Source organism: Protopterus annectens, chromosome 3.part1 (assembly GCF_019279795.1).
Source record: "Protopterus annectens isolate FY-2018-M chromosome 3.part1, PAN1.0, whole genome shotgun sequence".
Taxonomy (NCBI): Eukaryota; Metazoa; Chordata; order Ceratodontiformes; family Protopteridae; genus Protopterus; species Protopterus annectens.
This window is the reverse complement of record NC_056732.1, coordinates 1,029,332,593-1,029,349,600: the sequence shown is the minus strand read 5'-3', so window position 1 is coordinate 1,029,349,600 and position 17,008 is coordinate 1,029,332,593. Positions and strand designations below refer to the sequence as shown.

The 17,008-nt window shown below is 39.4% G+C and overlaps 1 protein-coding gene across 1 annotated transcript in view; it reads left to right on the top strand.

The window, feature by feature from the left end:
* The window catches only part of LOC122797744, a 1,403,591-nt gene that overhangs the window by 1,362,166 nt on the left and 24,417 nt on the right, over positions 1-17,008 (top strand). The window contains exons 23-25 of the mRNA XM_044066269.1: positions 8,490-9,256; positions 14,275-15,476; positions 15,578-16,132. Of these exons, the coding sequence (XP_043922204.1) occupies positions 8,490-9,256; positions 14,275-15,476; positions 15,578-16,132 (2,524 nt within the window). The remainder of the gene's footprint in view (positions 1-8,489; positions 9,257-14,274; positions 15,477-15,577; positions 16,133-17,008) is intronic.

Sequence of the window (17,008 nt, the reverse complement as noted above, 5' to 3'; positions counted from 1 at the left end):
AAGATTCCTCAGTGTTTGAATCCATCCGCTACTTATACCCGTTGGCTCATTGATTGGCCCCAGTTTCATCTGAACTGGTAAATTCCAGGCTGCATTTGCCCATTTTACAGAACAGGAGACCTTCTAGACTTCCTCCTTTGGCTTCTTCCACCCAGTCGTACATCAGTCTTCATATCAGGACATCAAGAGAGTGATAATGAGGTTCCTTGGGGCTCAGATTCAGCTTGGAGTTCTCTTGTTACAGTCACCTTTGAACATACAGAGTAGTATACTAACCACTCCTTTACCCATTCTGACATTTGTCTGGCCATCAGGTCCTGTTGATTTGGCACCAGTCTCCCCAAAGTATCCATAACAGGGCTGATGGTTTCCCCCACTTCAACTCTGACTGGATCCCCTCCCTCTGTTGACCCAACAAATTCGGAGCTGGGAGACTAGGCCATGTCTTTGGTGCTGGGGAGTTGGAGGATTTAATACTAAGACTCTGAGCCATACCTACCTATCGGTGCCTCAGCTTTCGATAGCTTGGCTCCAAGATCTGCTTCATTGTCTAGGCTTATTGATTCCGAAGGATCTTTACTGACACCATCGAAGAGGATTCCTTCAGAGCTGACAGTTGTCGGCTTTCGAGGTTTTTCAAAGAGTCCTTTCAACTCTGAGAGATAAGACACCATTGTCAAGACCTGCTCCACCTGAACTCCGCACCAAATCTGGCTCTGTCCATCTTCATTCAGTTAGACACCGACAGTCAGAACCAAGGCCTCATGAGGCTTATCTGATAAGGTCTCAGTCTGACTGAGAAACCTGTGGCATTGCCACAGAGCAAGTTCACTGAAAGCAGATGTGTAAGCAGAAACACACTGGCATCTGTCCCCGAGTTTCTTACTCATGATACAGACTTTGATGGAGATGGATCCTCAAGATCCCTACTTGAAGATGTCGCCTTCAGTGAAATCTTGAAATTGGTAAAACAGAAGGGGGGATGGTCCACTGTACATCCTTCTACAGAAGAGTCTGTGTTCCTCTAGGACTTTGTTTCTGGCCTGTCAACATTCTGGGTGGTACCTCCATTTGACCCCTTGGTCAACCTCATGGCACAATGGACATGGAAGGATCCTGACTTGGTGGAAGCCATCCCCAAACAGCCCAAAAAAATCCTGTCCGCACCTTCAGACAGAAAGCATTGGTGCAAGGGGCCACCTGTAGAAGCAGTGGTTGTAGCTGCAGCAACAAAAAAAGAGCTTTCAGAAGAGAGCACTTTGATTCATCCTGCTAAGAAGATGCCAAGAGCATTGTATCATTTTGGGAGTGGACATATGCTTTGATGTCTTTTGCATTACGAACGCTGAACGATTTAGTGTCAGTCAGTTTCTGAGAGATTTGATCAAGGAGATCCCCAAATCTCTGTCAGGGGTCCTGCCAACAAGAATCCTTAAAACGGTGGAATCTGAGCTATCAACTCTTCAATCCTCATCTAATGTGGCCATGCGACTGATTTCTAATACACCCATGGCAACAGGCACTGGCATTATAATTTGCCAGCACACTCGGATGCATCTTCGTGATTTCATAGAAAATTTCAAGATGTCCTTTGATAATACCCCCTTATTATGGATCCACTGTATTTGGTCCTAAGGTCAAGGAAACTCTTACTAGAAGCCAGCAAGATTGTAAGACCCTCTCTGCTGTTGGAATCTGCTTCTCCACTCCTCAGAAATCCTTTTCCCAGGAATCAGAGGTCTGGAAAGATGTGTTCAGGAAGTTACAAGAATCTTGCCAAGAGATTTCTAGTGACAGGCTTCCCCATGGCAGAGGAGAGGAGGGCATTAGAATGGACATTGCCCCAGGGGTAGAAGTGAACTGTAAAATCAGGGTTTCAGAGTGCTTTTCTGAGAAACCCTTCTATCGCTCCTGAAAGGTTGCCTGACGCTGCTCTTTGGAGGCAGTTGGGGGTGATTGTTTCTATACACCCTCTAGCCTAGCAACGTATAATGAATTCCTGGGTGTTAGACATTATTTCCAGAGGCTGTATAATTTAATTTTCCCATCCTTCAAAACGGAAGTGATCGGTTCTGTTGCACCCAGTCAACAAGAACTGTCAGTAGTAGAAATTTCAAAGCTACTAGAAAAAAGAATCCACCAAAGAGTCTCCGAAGACCATCAAGGATCCAGAATCTATTCAAGGTTTTTTTTTAGTTATAAAGAAAACAAGGGACCTCAGACCCATTTTGGACCGGAGTTATTTAAATCATTTCAATCCATTTTTCCTCTTCTGAGTGTTTTGATGGATGTGCACAATATAACTCAAGGATGCATGCTATCACACAGAGATGTTCAAGGAGGTTTCTCCATTTCAGGGTTGGAAACAATCATTATCATTTCAGAGCACTGCCCTTTTGTCTCATCATGGCCCCCAGAGTGTTCACCAAGATGATGTCAGGCAGTAGCAGCAGCACGGCGCTGTCTGTTAGGCATGAATGTATTCTCATATTTGAACGAATGGCTCCTAACTGCTACCTTGGATCTAACATTGTGTCAACACAGAGACTACTTGCTCCGGTTGCTTCAGGAATTGGGCACTACCATCAACATGGAAAACAAATCAACTCACTCCAGCTCAAACTATAGAATTTATTGGATGCCACCTGGATACAGTTTCTCAAGTAGTCAGCTTTCTTCCTCGGAGAGTGCTTTCCATCCAGCTAACAGCTTCAGCATTTGAGACCTTTTTCTCCCCCAGCCAGACTAATACTTTGGATGCTAGGATTAATGGCATCAAACATTATGTTGGCTTCCTTGGTAAGATATCACACGAGTTCTACAGTGGATCTTAGCAATGCAATGGTCACAGGCCTCTTCATTCAAATATACTAATCACTCCAACTTGCAGAAACTGTGTGTCTTGGTGGATAACATTCCCATCATTGATACAAAGGGTACTCTTTGTGATAGATCCCCTTGCGGCAGTAGTGACAACATATGCTTCCCTCCTGGGGTGGGCGTGCACTTTAAGGAAACACTGTCCAAGGTTCCTGGTCACAGACAAGAGTCAAAACTCCACATCAGTATTCTGGAGATGAGCGGAAGTCCTAGCATTGTAGGCCTTCCAGGTTGCTCTCTCCAAAGGTGCGGTAGCTATTCAGACCAACAGTAGGTCAGTACTCTGGTATCTAAAACAGGAAGGAACCTGCTCCTACCCATTATGTTGAGAAGCCATGAGGGTATGTCAGTGGGCAATGCCTTTGCAATGCTTTCTCATAGCAATGCACATCCCAGGGAATTCCAATGTTCTGGCAAACAGAGTAGATGTATCCTGATGCCTCATGAGTGGTCCCTAAACTCAACAGTGACTGCAGAGATGGTCAGTCATTGGGAGCAACCCTGCTGTGATCCTTTTGCCTCCTATCTCAACAATTTCAACAGTTATTTTGCCCTAGTTCCTCCACAAGGACAGTCGCCTAAGGATGTTCTTGTCTGTCGTTGGCACCAGGGACTCCTGTGTGCCTTCCCTCCCCTTCCATTGTTGACCAAATTCAAACAGAAAGCAAGGCTGTGCAAGGCCAGAGTAATCCTCATTGCCTCAAGTTGGGCTCAACAATCATTGGTTTCTTTTCCTTTAACCTCTACTAAGTTCATCCACCATGGATACTGAACCACTTTCCACACCTTCTGTCTCACCTGTCCAGATGGCCTCCTCCAGATCAGAAATCCATGAAGCTATAACTGCAAGGTTCCTCCAGTTTTAGCCTGTGCCAAAGATGCCAGGCTTTCCTCTTCAGTACTACCCATTCCCATGGCGTCCCAGAAAAACTCTACTAACAAGGTTTTTCGTAGCAAGTAGAAAACATTTTCTATCTGGGCATTTTCTAAAGGTCTAGACCCACTCTCGTCTCCAGTTTCTACTATTCTGCAGTTTCTTTCAGAGTTATTTCAGGCCAGTTCTAGCTACTTTGCTGATTGTACCTTGATCATAACCATTTCCAGTTTCCATAGAGGATTATCAAATTCTTCCATAGCCTCCTTAAAAATATCAGAAGCCACTTTCAAGGGAACTTCTCTTTTTAGACCACCTATAAGTAACCCAGTGCCTCCCTGGGACAATTACCATCATTAAACCACTGACTTGATCACCCATCAAACCCGCAGCATAAGGAGACATCAGATTTCTCATGTGGGAAACTGTCTTTTTAGTAGCAGTAACTTCAGCCAGAATGATTTATGAATTACAAGCTCGCTCTTCTAAACCACTCTATCTGGTCTTCCACAAGGACAGAATTTCTTTAAGAACCAGTGCTCCTTTTCTACCAAGGGTGGCATCTGAATCTACCTTGAACCAATCTATTCATTTACCAGTTTTCTTTCCAAAAGTTTCTGATAAAGGTGAGTACATGTTTACATGTGTTGTATGTGCATTGTCAGTTGTGAATCTACCTTCACAGGCCAAGACCATTCAGGAACTTGGACCAATTGTCACTTTCTCAAGACAAAAAATGGGGAAGTCAGTTTCCAGAGTTAAATTATCCAGATTGCTTTCAGACTATCTCCTTTGTATATATGAAAAAAGGTTTGGTTTTGCAATCTAAACCAAAAGCACATTAAACCATAGCAGCATCTGCAAGCCGACTTCCTATTGATGCTGTCTGCGCAGTAGCTACTTAGTCTACATTTCACATCTTTATTTCTCATTCCAGATTGGATGAACTATCCAGATCTCATTCATCCTTTGGGTCCTTCATTCTCAGGAATATTCTTCCATGAATTTACCCAGGCCTTAGTGCTTGAGGAATCTTCTAGAGTTGAATCAGATTAAGATAGACAACATTGGATAAGAAAGTTATGTACTTACTAAAACAATAGATTCATGTTGTCAGTTTTTGTCTGGTTCAATATTCCACCGACCAGCCCCCTCCAAGTTGTCATTTGTATTCCTAAGGACCGGTTAGGATAAACTAGGCATCTCTTACATTTGTTTAAAATGTACCAACTACTTGTTACAGGAATATTTGTTAGATGATACTGGTTAATTTTATTGCTTATGATAGTAATTAGGCTTTCTAACCAGGGAAACCTGATCTGAGATGAGGTGGAGCACAGGAATTTATGGGTAGTAGAGGAGCCAGAGCAATGAATTAAGATCTTCCTAATTGGTGCTGAGATTGGATCCTGTCAGATCCAGCAACCCACAGTTGAACCGGACGAAAAACAGCATGGATCTATCATTATGGTAAGTTTGAACATTAAAAAGTGTAAAAATTATATTTCTAATGGGCATTACTGACCATGGCAATGAAAGATGGCCATGCACATCCAACAAGGAGGCTGTTGCCCCTTGCACCCATGCTTTGTACAGTTTTAAGCTCCTAGCAGTACTGTAGGGGTTGCAGGGGGTGTAAGCCCACAATGGACATTGCGCAGTTTGTTTCTCATCTATGTTATAAAAAAAATTTGATTCAGAAAATTATTTACGCATTAAATGAGATCCCAACATTATAAGGTCGGCCCACATCACACCTGGGTCGGTGCTCGCTAATGTACATCCTAGTGTGTCTTAATATAAACAGTTGCACCATGACCTTCCTTGCATATCAGAATCCACCAAGCCTTTATTTTGCACAAAACTCACATTAGAATCCTTGTCACGAGATTGCTGTGTAAATTGAGGAATAACACTGGCAGATACCCATTCAGACTCTACATATCCAGATAGTTAAATCCACCAAGAGTAAGGGCGTCCATGGTAATCACTTTTATCCAACTTGTTAGCCCCTGGGTAACTTGCGACAACAAAATTGTAAGACGATCAATCAAGCCGGAATTGTTCATATGGGTGACTGCAGAAGACTACTGCTCATCTACCGACTCTTGTGATACTGGAATGGATTCCATGCCAAAAAAGCACCAAGAACTACTCCAAAAAGAAAATACTTAGAATGATTACAGTATCATATAGAATATGAGCCCAGGAAAAAGCCAGCTACAGATAAAACACCCAATATTTATTTTGTGCTTTTTGTCTCTACCTGTAGAAGTTCAGTTGCTTGTGGAGTAGTTAATAGTATATACCCTGTCATCTAAGAAAGAAACAGTATTGCAGGGTGTTAACTTGTGCTGTTTATTGATTTATAACCGCATTCATAGTTTTCAGAATGTTTGTTTTTAGGATTATTACTTCTCATTAGATTCTGTGTTTTGCAATGTTTTTCAAGAAGTTTGATTTCTTACACCATAATTGTGATTTTCGGTTTCATAGCTTTCAGTGGAGTTATAGATATGCAGGGTTATGTTATTGCTAAAAAGAAAAGGTTTCCATAGTTTGAAATTTTTTGTTAAATATCAGTGTGTAGCTTATCTGATGTGATCGAAGGAGGAGGAAACTACCATGGGATACTGTATCTCAGGTAAACAACACACTGGGGTCCGTTGGTAGTTTGCTCATGCTGCCACTGATGTGGAATTTGAGGGTAGAATTGTATTGTACTTTGAGTTTGTTGGATGGTTTCCATTTAAACCTTGTGATATGGAGACTGTCAACATGCATCGCAATGACCTCAAGTTGAGAAGTGTTTATCTGGGTTGTATACCTCTTGTTAATTTGAGTTAGAGACACATGATTTGAAGGGAAGCTAAATGTGTCTGTCTTAATTCTGTCTTAAAATGAGAGCCCACTCATAGAAGGTGATGGCCAACACTTGATGTCTGACTTGAGAATGTGGAGATCAGTGTGCTGGTAGACAGTGCTTCTAATGAACTCTCCTCCCCCTTGGTCTGAAGGACTTATACTGTACAAAATATAGCCCCTGCCCTGGTGAGGAGTCTAAACTTTGGAAGAGGATGAGTATAAAAATTTATAGGATGGTAAGGTGGTATGCTCAAAGGTCATATGGATTGGGGTGTTTTAGAACCACCAGAATGTTGGGTTTCCCTAGTAATGAGGCTCATTCCCTTTATGGGGCTTTGATCACATAAGATCATTTTAAATGTTTTAAGAAAGTAATTTATATACTGGTTTAGCCTGTCTTAAGTGAGTGTTTATAAAATAGTGTGTACCATTATTTTGAAAAGATGTATTTTGGCACCTTATATCAGTATTCACATACATATTTTGTGCATTTCATAAAGGCTGTTTTTTCCCCTTTCTTGATCACAATTTCCTGTTGTTTGACAGCTGGGTTTGAAATTGGAAATGAAATAGACACTTTTGATATGTCTTTCTAAATTGAAATCATATTTTGAAGCAAGTTACTAATAGTCATGTGTAGTCAGGATGGCATGAGAAAGAGATTTTCTGTTGAGGGATCATGCAACAATGGAAATTGGAACTACACTACTTGATGTTGAAAGTTTGACTGAGCAGTGCAGTATATTTTTCAGACAAGTCTTTAGTATAGCCAATGTTGTAAAAAGCAGCTGTGAATTAAATAAACACAATATTTTTCCTAACCTGGCTGAAAGGTTTAGAAGCAACTGGGACTATAGGAGTCTATCAAGATAGTTATGATGAGATAACTGGGAATCACTTTAATAGATTTTATGATACAGTAGTACTGCACTGCATTCTACTTTCATGTTGGTGTATTTGGTTGATAATTACTTGATGCATCTTTAAATCTCTTGGTTATAAAACTGTGCAAGTAATAGATAAAATTGTAGATTAGCAAAATGTGACAAACGATGTAAGAGGTTAAATAGTGTTGAAACCTGGCGGTGGAGAGAAGGTTGTGATGATTTTTCAGTTTACCCAAGTGGATGTTTATGGCATGTAGTTGTACTGTGTCAGTATCAGTAGGGTTGATTTTAAGTGTGTACCATTTAGTCTAAGACAAGAGTAAGTGATTATCTACAGAAGCTAGCCCACTATTTAGAATTTTAAGAGGGCGCACCAGTCCCATTTTTTGTTTTTATTGCTGTTTAAACTGTTCAGTAGATTGAAACGTTCATGCATGTGTTTTTACCATGTGACTGAAATGTAAAATAGTATTCACCTATAAAATTATGTACAGCTACAGAACAAATGCAGTGACTGCCAAAACTGTCATAATTTTGCTCCCTGCCCTTTCACAGCCCTGTTGGTTATGTATACCAACTCCAGCATCACTATACCTTGGAGTAGGAGACTTGCAACAACCTAGTGCAACTGCAGATTTGCTATATATTCCCATTGTTCACTATTCAGCCTTGCTTATTCTTAAGGTCGCAGTTATGCTCGTTGGAACTGCAGTAAGAGCCCCCTGAACAATATTGGTCTTGGTTTGCTAGAATTTACTTCAGTCTGTGTAGGGTCATCCAGAATTAAATGAAGTGGTGCAAACATACAGACCACCAACAGAGAATTTTTACTGTGGTAATTTCTTCTGTGTGATGCAAAAAATGTTAAAAATACAGCTGACTCTTTCTGTTGTGATTATTTATTTTGTAAATAGTTCTTAAAGAGCGTCTCTATCATGTCATTGCCTTATGTTAATTTTTTATGAACTGTTTCATTTCTCTAGGGCATTAGATATGATAAAAGGCCAGTAAAGAGCAAGAATCGCTCTACAACTGTGGTAAAGACCGATGCTGCTGTTCAGCATACAACCGATCCTGTTCCTGATCTATCCATTCCAAAACACAGGATTAAGAATGTCTCTACAACTCTGGTAAAGACTGATGCTGCTGTTCAGCATACAACAGATCCTGTTCCTGATCTATCCGTCCCAAAACACATGAGTAAGACTGTCTCTACAACTCTGGTAAAGACAGATGCTGTTGTTCAACATACAACAGATCCTGGTCCTGAATCATCTGTTCCAAAACACAGAAGTAAGAATGTTTCTAGAACTCTGGTAAAGACTGATGCTGCTGTTCAGCATACAACAGATCCTTGCCCTGATCTATCCATTCCAAAACCCAGGCGTAAGAATGTCTCTACAACGCTGGTAAAGACTGATGCTACTGTTCAACGTACAGCAGATTCTGGTCCTGAATCATCTGTTCCAAAACGTAGAAGTAAGACTGTCTCTACAACGCTGGTAAAGACTGATGCTACTGTTCAGCATACAACAGATCCTGGTTCTGAATCATCTGCTCCAAAACACAGGAGAAAGACTCTCTCTAAAACTCTGGTAAAGACTGATGCTGCTGTTCAACATACAACAGATCCTGTTCCTGAATCATCTGTTCCTAAAAACAAGAGTAATAGTGTCTCTACAGCTCTGGTAAAGGCAGATGATGCTGTTCAGACAGATACTGGTCTTGAATCATCTGTTCCAAAAAAAAGGTTTGTAATTCTTTTATTACAAGATTGCAAATAACTCTGTTGATTTCTATTTTGTGACAGCATGCAAAATTTTGATTAAAGCAAAGTAACCCTTGCACATGGAGAAGGTGGTCCAAGAACTCAAAATGAAGAATCAAACACCTGCTAATACAGATATCACACTTTTCTTTATATCCTTTTTAGCAGAAGTATGTGGTGCAAGGTATTTGTGACATCTTGGACCAAATCATAATTTCTCTTTGATCACAGTTTTGACTTCTGTAAGAATACATAAAGTAGGGGTTGCAAGGGATACTGCCACCTACATGAGAAATTTTGAAAGCAGTATTTACTTTCAGATGAGTTAATTAAAAAAAATCATATTCAAGGAGCTGTTCAATCTGCTATCCCTCTGCTGAATATCCGAAGTCCTTAGTAATTACTGTTAGATGGGAACATATGCAGTTAGAGGCGTTGAATCAAATTGTTTTTTGTGTTTGAATTTTCTGATTAAACTTACTGATTTCATGCCACTATAATCATACACTTAAGTCTCCAATTAGAGTTGTGATCTTACTTTGTGGTGATAGTGTGCAACAAGGCATTTTTCCATCCATAATGAGTTTCTTTGTGGCTGTTTGTAACGTAACAAATATAAACATGACCTTCTAGAATTGTATCTTAATCAGACATTATTTTTCCAATAGTTTTCATCTCCAGTAAAGGATGGTCACTTTTTCCTGTGTTTTTTTTTGCACACTTGTTCAACTGTATTTTATTTGATTGATTTTATCCATGGTGCCGTTTACTGTGACTCCACCATGGTTTTGACCATTAATGTCTTTCAGCATTGCATTTTCTGTTAACCCTCACCAACATTTTTTATTACCTTCCAGATTTTGTTAGGAAGATTAGACAAGACATTTCATTCTTCTGTGTCCAGGATATTCAGTCTAAATATTCTCCATACATGAATTGAAAGTGTCTCATCATCTGCAATCATGCCAGCTGTGCTGTTTTTTTCCATCCTTTCCTCTACAGTCATGTTTAACAAAGAGTATTTAAAGACAAGATATGACATGAAGTCAGTTTTCATTAACCAAAATACTTTCTGGCATGTCTGTGTTGTTTTTGAGTCAAATGTGCATTTATAATAAGTATTTTTGCCAGTTCTGCAAATGCTCAAAATCTAGCTACTTTTGTGTTTGTTTGCTTTTATCACTAATGGCCACAGTTGTCTTATACTGATGTATAGTCATATTGGGGCACACATTATCTTTCTGCATTTTTGATCATTTTTTTGTCTGTCTGGTTTAATTATTCTCCCCTCTTCCCCTTATGGTTTGCTAGGATTCTTTTCTGTCAGTCTTTCATGTATTGCTGAAGAATGAATCTGTGGGAGCAACATAATGTGGGTGCTGAAGTGGTATTGCACCCTGGCTGCTTATGAGGAGGCAATAGTGAAGGATACCCTCCACCCCACATAATCAGAAAAGAGTACAAGTATTGTCATTTATTTGTAAATTAACTAGGCTTCTCCATATTTGTTTTCTGATAGGAAAAATTACTGATTTGTAAGACCTTTTCGAGATTTTTGTTAACTTCACATAGGCCCACTTGGATGATGATTGGGTCAGTCAAAAGTTGATGCAGCTGAAGACTGGACTGGATTACTTGAAGTGGTTAGATGTTAAGAATGATGATCAACAAACACATAGCCTTACTTGGCATATGGGTAGTAAAGCCCATAATACCCTCCCTCTGACAGTCTATCAAAGCTCAGAGCTCCCCCACTCCCTGTCTATGGGTGTGAAGAGCCAATCACACAGGACCAGGACTGCCCTTCAGATCCACAATCCCTTTCAGTTTCTTAGAGCGACAGCAAGAGAATGATGTCTTGAAAGACTTAGTCTGGTGTACTGCAGCTACTGAGTTCAGATAAGAAAAGCTTTTGGATTTTTTTCTCCCTCTGTCTTTTTGTGTGTGTTTGAATTGTATATTCTGCTGACTAGCTTTTTTTTTTCTTCTTGGAAAATTGTATGTACTTTGAGTTGTATTTCTCTTATAGTATTAGAGTTATTCTGTTTATTTTAATAATTCTAATTCTGACTTTCTTTAGGGCTTTTAATCCTTTAAATGTTTTATGGCCATAGGTGAATGTTTAACTGAATTTTTGGCTTTTTAGTGAAGTTCCTGACAGTCTCTTTCTGCCAAAGTAAATTTCAGTTATTTCCATTGATTAAAAGCTTCTTTTGAAAGTTTTGACAGGAAAGCATGCTGTTTTTGCAGTTGTTTTGGAGGATATTATTATTTGAGATAATGGAGTAGATTTGCAACATTTTAAACATTTATTTAATTTAAATCACAATTTTTGGCACCATTTTGTTTGTGAAACTCTTCTGATAGGAATTTCTCTTAAGTTTCTATTTCCTCATATATGGTTTTATTCATGTGAGGCTGAAACTGGTCCTTTTTTTTAAATAGATGGGGCCTTTGTAACCTGTATTTTGTGATTTGTGCTGGGATTCTGAAATTGCTTTTTTCTTCAATGCATTATTCAGTTTAGTATCCCCGTAGAAATAGACTTCAGATTGCTGTTTAAATGGAGAATAGTGGGATTTGTCCATTTTGTACTGGGCTAACTGTGCAACCAATATTTATTATTGATCTGGCTAGTTTTTTTTTACTACTTGACTTGATAAATTCTGATACAGTGCCCTCCCACCACCACCACCATCATCTATCCATTGTGCACCTAAAAAGAAAGGAAAAAAAAGTTATCAGAAATTATGCCACAGCCTACAGTTTGACTCTGCAGTAGCCTCAGCCTTTGGCAAACCACTCGTCTTTTCTTACCTTCAGGTCTCCTAGTATGGTGTTAGTGACACAAGGGTCAGACACATCCTCTGGGGCTGTACCCACCTCCTGCTTCAGGTATGGGAGAACCAAACCCTTTCATTGAAGGGGAAGTCTGTTGCAGAACTTGTTTTCAATGTATATACATTTTCCCCTGGGGATTCTCCCACTACTGTACTGCATACAAAGAAGAGACATAAGACCAACCATGGGGTCGGGCAGCAGTCTGACTATTTTCCCACCTGAGATGGTAGCTATGGCTAGATTCATTCTTCAGGCAGTTGAGTAAGTGGTGCATTCTCAGGTTATGTGTAACCATGGCACTTAATCTTATGGTCTGTCATCTAAGGATCTTGATTATGAAAGGAATATGGTGTCTGAAGTGTAAGATCTGTCAGGGTCAGATCATTCAGTTTCTTCTGAGGGCAAACCAGGTTCAGGAACACAAACAGATGATCAGATGTTGTTAATCTTTGTTTATTCCTTACTCTTGGGATTCGGTTCCGACCTCAGAACCGAGCCCACCTTTTTTCAAGCTCGCGTCAGCCATAAACCTCTCGAGCTAAGATTTTACCCATCATGCCCGTCTCCCTGCAGATCTTGTTTGCCATGTTGCTGTTCAGCCGTGTCAAGCTGTTCCTCTCCAGCTAAGTGTATATTTCTACAAAGTCAGAAGCCACAGAAGACCCGCAAACCACAGGAACCTTAACACAAATTTATTTATGAAATAAAAAACGTTTTCGCTTCTCTATATTACGGAAGCTTCTTCAGAGTAAAAGAAAGTGCTCACAAGGCGCCAAAACTTGTGAGACATTTAAATAACAAGCGAGTACGTCACTTCCTGGAAGTTAAAAAACAATTACAATCCTGGCAGTAGTGAGACATACATCACATATTTAAAACATGGTATACAATACTTCAAAAAAACTAGGAATTTCCAAAACCATAACAATTAAATGAAATCACATCATTAAAAACAGTTCTAAATGTGCATATTTGCAAGTACTCGTATAGTATACCTAAAATAAGCATTGTCTATGCAAATTGAGCAAAAGCTTGTGGGGATTTATTAAAAGATGTATAAATATAAGACAAATATGTGTATGCATATTTTTAGTCCCTTTTGACCTATTTGTAAAAGGCAAAAATGTATAAAAAGTGTATACTTTCCCCCTAAGCTCGGTGTCAACAAGGGGTAAAAAGTATGAATGCTGCAGAAAAACCATGTATTTCATAATGATTTACCCATCAGGCTACCCGTTACCCTAAACAGCAGTATACCCTTCTAATCAGAAGGATTCCCTTAGATAAAGAGTGGTACCCCGTACACTCAACTGCTCTACTAAACAACTAACTGGAATACATGTATTAGTTATCTTCTAAGGTAGGATTTATATTTCAAAACTGGAGCGATGTTACAGCTCTCATTTAAACCGGGAACATTGAAGGCATCTAGTCTGAGTTGCCACTCTAGTTCCCGGTTTAAATGAGAGCTGTAACATCGCTCCAGTTTTGAAATATAAATCCTACCTTAGAAGATAACTAATACATGTATTCCAGTTAGTTGTTTAGTAGAGCATTTGAGTGCGTACTCTTTATCTAAGGGAATCCTTCTGATTAGAAGGGTATACTGCTGTTTAGGGTAACGGGTAGCCTGATGGGTAAATCATTATGAAATACATGGTCTTTCTGCAGCATTCATACTTTTTACCCCTTGTTGACACCGAGCTTAGGGGGAAAGTATACACTTTTTATACATTTTTGCCTTTTACAAATAGGTCAAAAGGACAAAATATGCATACACATTTTTTGTCTTATATTTATACATCTTTTAATAAATCCCCACAAGCTTTTGCTCAATTTGCATAGACAATGCTTATTTTAGGTATACTATACGAGTACTTGCAAATATGCACATTTAGAACTGTTTTTAATGATGTGATTTCATTTAATTGTTATGGTTTTGGAAATTCCTAGTTTTTGAAGTATTGTATACCATGTTTTAAATATGTGATGTATGTCTCACCCTGCCAGGATTGTAATTGTTTTAACTTCCAGGAAGTGACGATCGCTGTTATTTAAATGTCTCACAAGTTTTGGCGTGAGCACTTTTACTCTGAAGAAGCTTCCGTAATATAGGGAAGCGGAAACGTTTTTTATTTCATAAATAAATCTGTGTTAAGGTTCCAGTGGTTCGGGTCTTCTGTGGCTTCTGACTTTGTGGTCTTAACAGTTTGCGTCTCTATTCTTGGATCTACAGTTTGTTTCATGTCTTCAGAAAGCCCTTCCAGCCCCGCCAGCCCGAACATTTTTGGTTCGGAAACAAACAGTAACAGTGACATTGCGGCTTTATTGCTGGCAGTGTCTCAGAGATTGGATTCTCTTAACTCGAGACTTGATGTTATCGAAAAGAGGAATTTTCAGGTGGTTCGAGGCGACTCAAACACCAACTGTAATGGGACAGTTACGGAGCGTTCAGGAAACACGGGGACGTGTTCCTTGCCAGCGGCTCAGCCTGTCCGCTCCTTTCCTATCTTTAATACACAAAAGGATGCAAGTATTACTACGCCGACTATTTTGTCTGAGCATGACAATCAGGAAGGTACACTTATGGGCACGTCATCACTGTCCGAATGGATGAAGAATACAGGTGATTTTTTTGTTTTTTTGAAACCTCTTGGAGATGACATGCCGGTGTCAGTTGACGGTTCTAACCGTAAATGTACTGTTGATATTAATGAGAAACTCAAAACCTTAGATAATAAGATTTTGAAATTAAGGAAGCTGCAACTAGAAACAGCGTACTTTAAACAGTGCCTTAATGAGAACATCGTACCCAAGGGTTTGAGGAACAACTTTTCCCCTTCAAACTTGATTCCAGGGACTGCCTTTTTAAGTGACCTGCAAGCACTTTTTCAAATGCAGGGGGTACAATTAATTGAACTGATTATCAAACACTACTCCATGTACATTGACGAACTGATGCAAGAGATTAACTTGCTTGATAGAGAGATTAAATTTGATATTAATTTCTCTAGATTCAAGTATGATTATAATCGTATATTTTCGAGCATCGACTCCTTTATGATCAAGTTAAAAAATAATAAATCCAAAAAACTGTCTCGAGATAGGGCTATATATCAAAATGACAGAGCCTATCCGAAACTTATAGTGAGACAAGGGGAAGCCAATGATCTCACTGATAAAGAACATAATAACGAAGGGGAAGAGGAGCAGGTGTCAGCTAGCACTGATTGCGACAGAGGAGAAAAAGACAACGGTCCTAGGAGAAGCAACAGGAATCGAAATAAACCTGGGCAATCAGTGACGACGAATGAAGCGCCTACAAATGCGACTGCGAATACAGTTCCAAAGCCGTCACAGAGTAATTTTTTAGGGAACCGGAACAATCAACAACGGGGGGGGAAGGGGAAGAACTGGAACAGATAACTGTTACCTCAAATAATATTGAGTTCCCACATATAGTACACAACTCAAAAGGTGACTTCACCATTTACAATTTCTCAACTTTGGAACTTGAACCTGAACTAGTAGAATTGCTAGCTCTGGGGAACACCTTTGTTCCTACTAGATATTGTGATGTTGTTAAATTACTCATAGAACTGAAATGTTACGTGCGAAAACTCAACCTGAAACTGTTATTCAATGATATGAGTAACAATGCTAATAGTGGTTTGAAACTTTCCAGCGTTTTCAACCCTCCAATACATGTAGTGTTGAGAATTTTTGAAAATGCATGTGAATTGGATATTAGGAATATGGACAGGTTGAGTAACTCTACACGTAACACATTTAACATCACAAAAGAACAAATACAAGCACTTAATCACTTACGTGACTCTCCGGTTAGGGTCATCAAACCGGATAAAGGGGGTGGTCTGGCCATTTTCGAAAACACTGATTACACACAGAGAATGTTAATGGTCTTAGACTCCCCAGCTTATGAAAGTGCTTCTCTCAATACTATGAATGGATCTGTGAACAGAATTAAAGGGTACTTCAGGGACCTTTTCATTAATGGTAGGATAGACATGGATACGTATAATTATATAGACATCTCACAACCTAGGGTTCCAGTGATGTTTGGAATTCCTAAGGTCCATAAAAACTTTAGGAATCCACCATTTAGAGCCCTGGTTGATGGGAGGAGTTCTATTACTTATCCATGTGCAAAATACATAGATGTTTTGCTTAGTAAATATATCAAACTTATTCCCAGTATCTGCAAAGATTCCTGGACTTTTTTAGCAAACATCAATAACATCAGCTATGATGAGTCTTACAACTTCCTAACCATTGATGTAGCTGACCTTTATACCTCCATTCCTCACTGTGAGGCAATAGAAAGAATTGGGTTACTCTTGGTGGAATTAAAAGCACCCAAGGTTGAGATAGATAACATCTTAGAACTTCTGGATATTGTACTTACTTCTAATTTTTTCCTTTTTGAAAAGGAATTCTATGTCCAGAAACAAGGGGTAGCCATGGGCTCCCCATGTGGAGCCAGTGTGGCCAATATGGTCATGGCCCACTGGGAAAGATGTCACATTTTTGGAAATGACCACTGGAAACAACAGATTTGTTATTATACTCGGTTTCTCGATGACGTTTTCATTCTTCTTAAAGGGGATCAACAGGTTGCATCAGAATTCATTGAATATATCAATGACACAACCAATTTTCTTAAATTTACCTACCACTTTTCTAGCGATGAAATTGATTATTTAGATGTAAAACTGATCAAAGATAGAGTGCACTCTAAATTTAAATCAAAGATTTTCAGGAAAGAAACATATGTTAACTCATTTCTTCACTTCTCCAGCTCTCACCCCTATAAACAGAAGAGGGCAATTGTCAAAGGACAATTAGTGAGAGCGGTTAAAATGTGTAGTGATT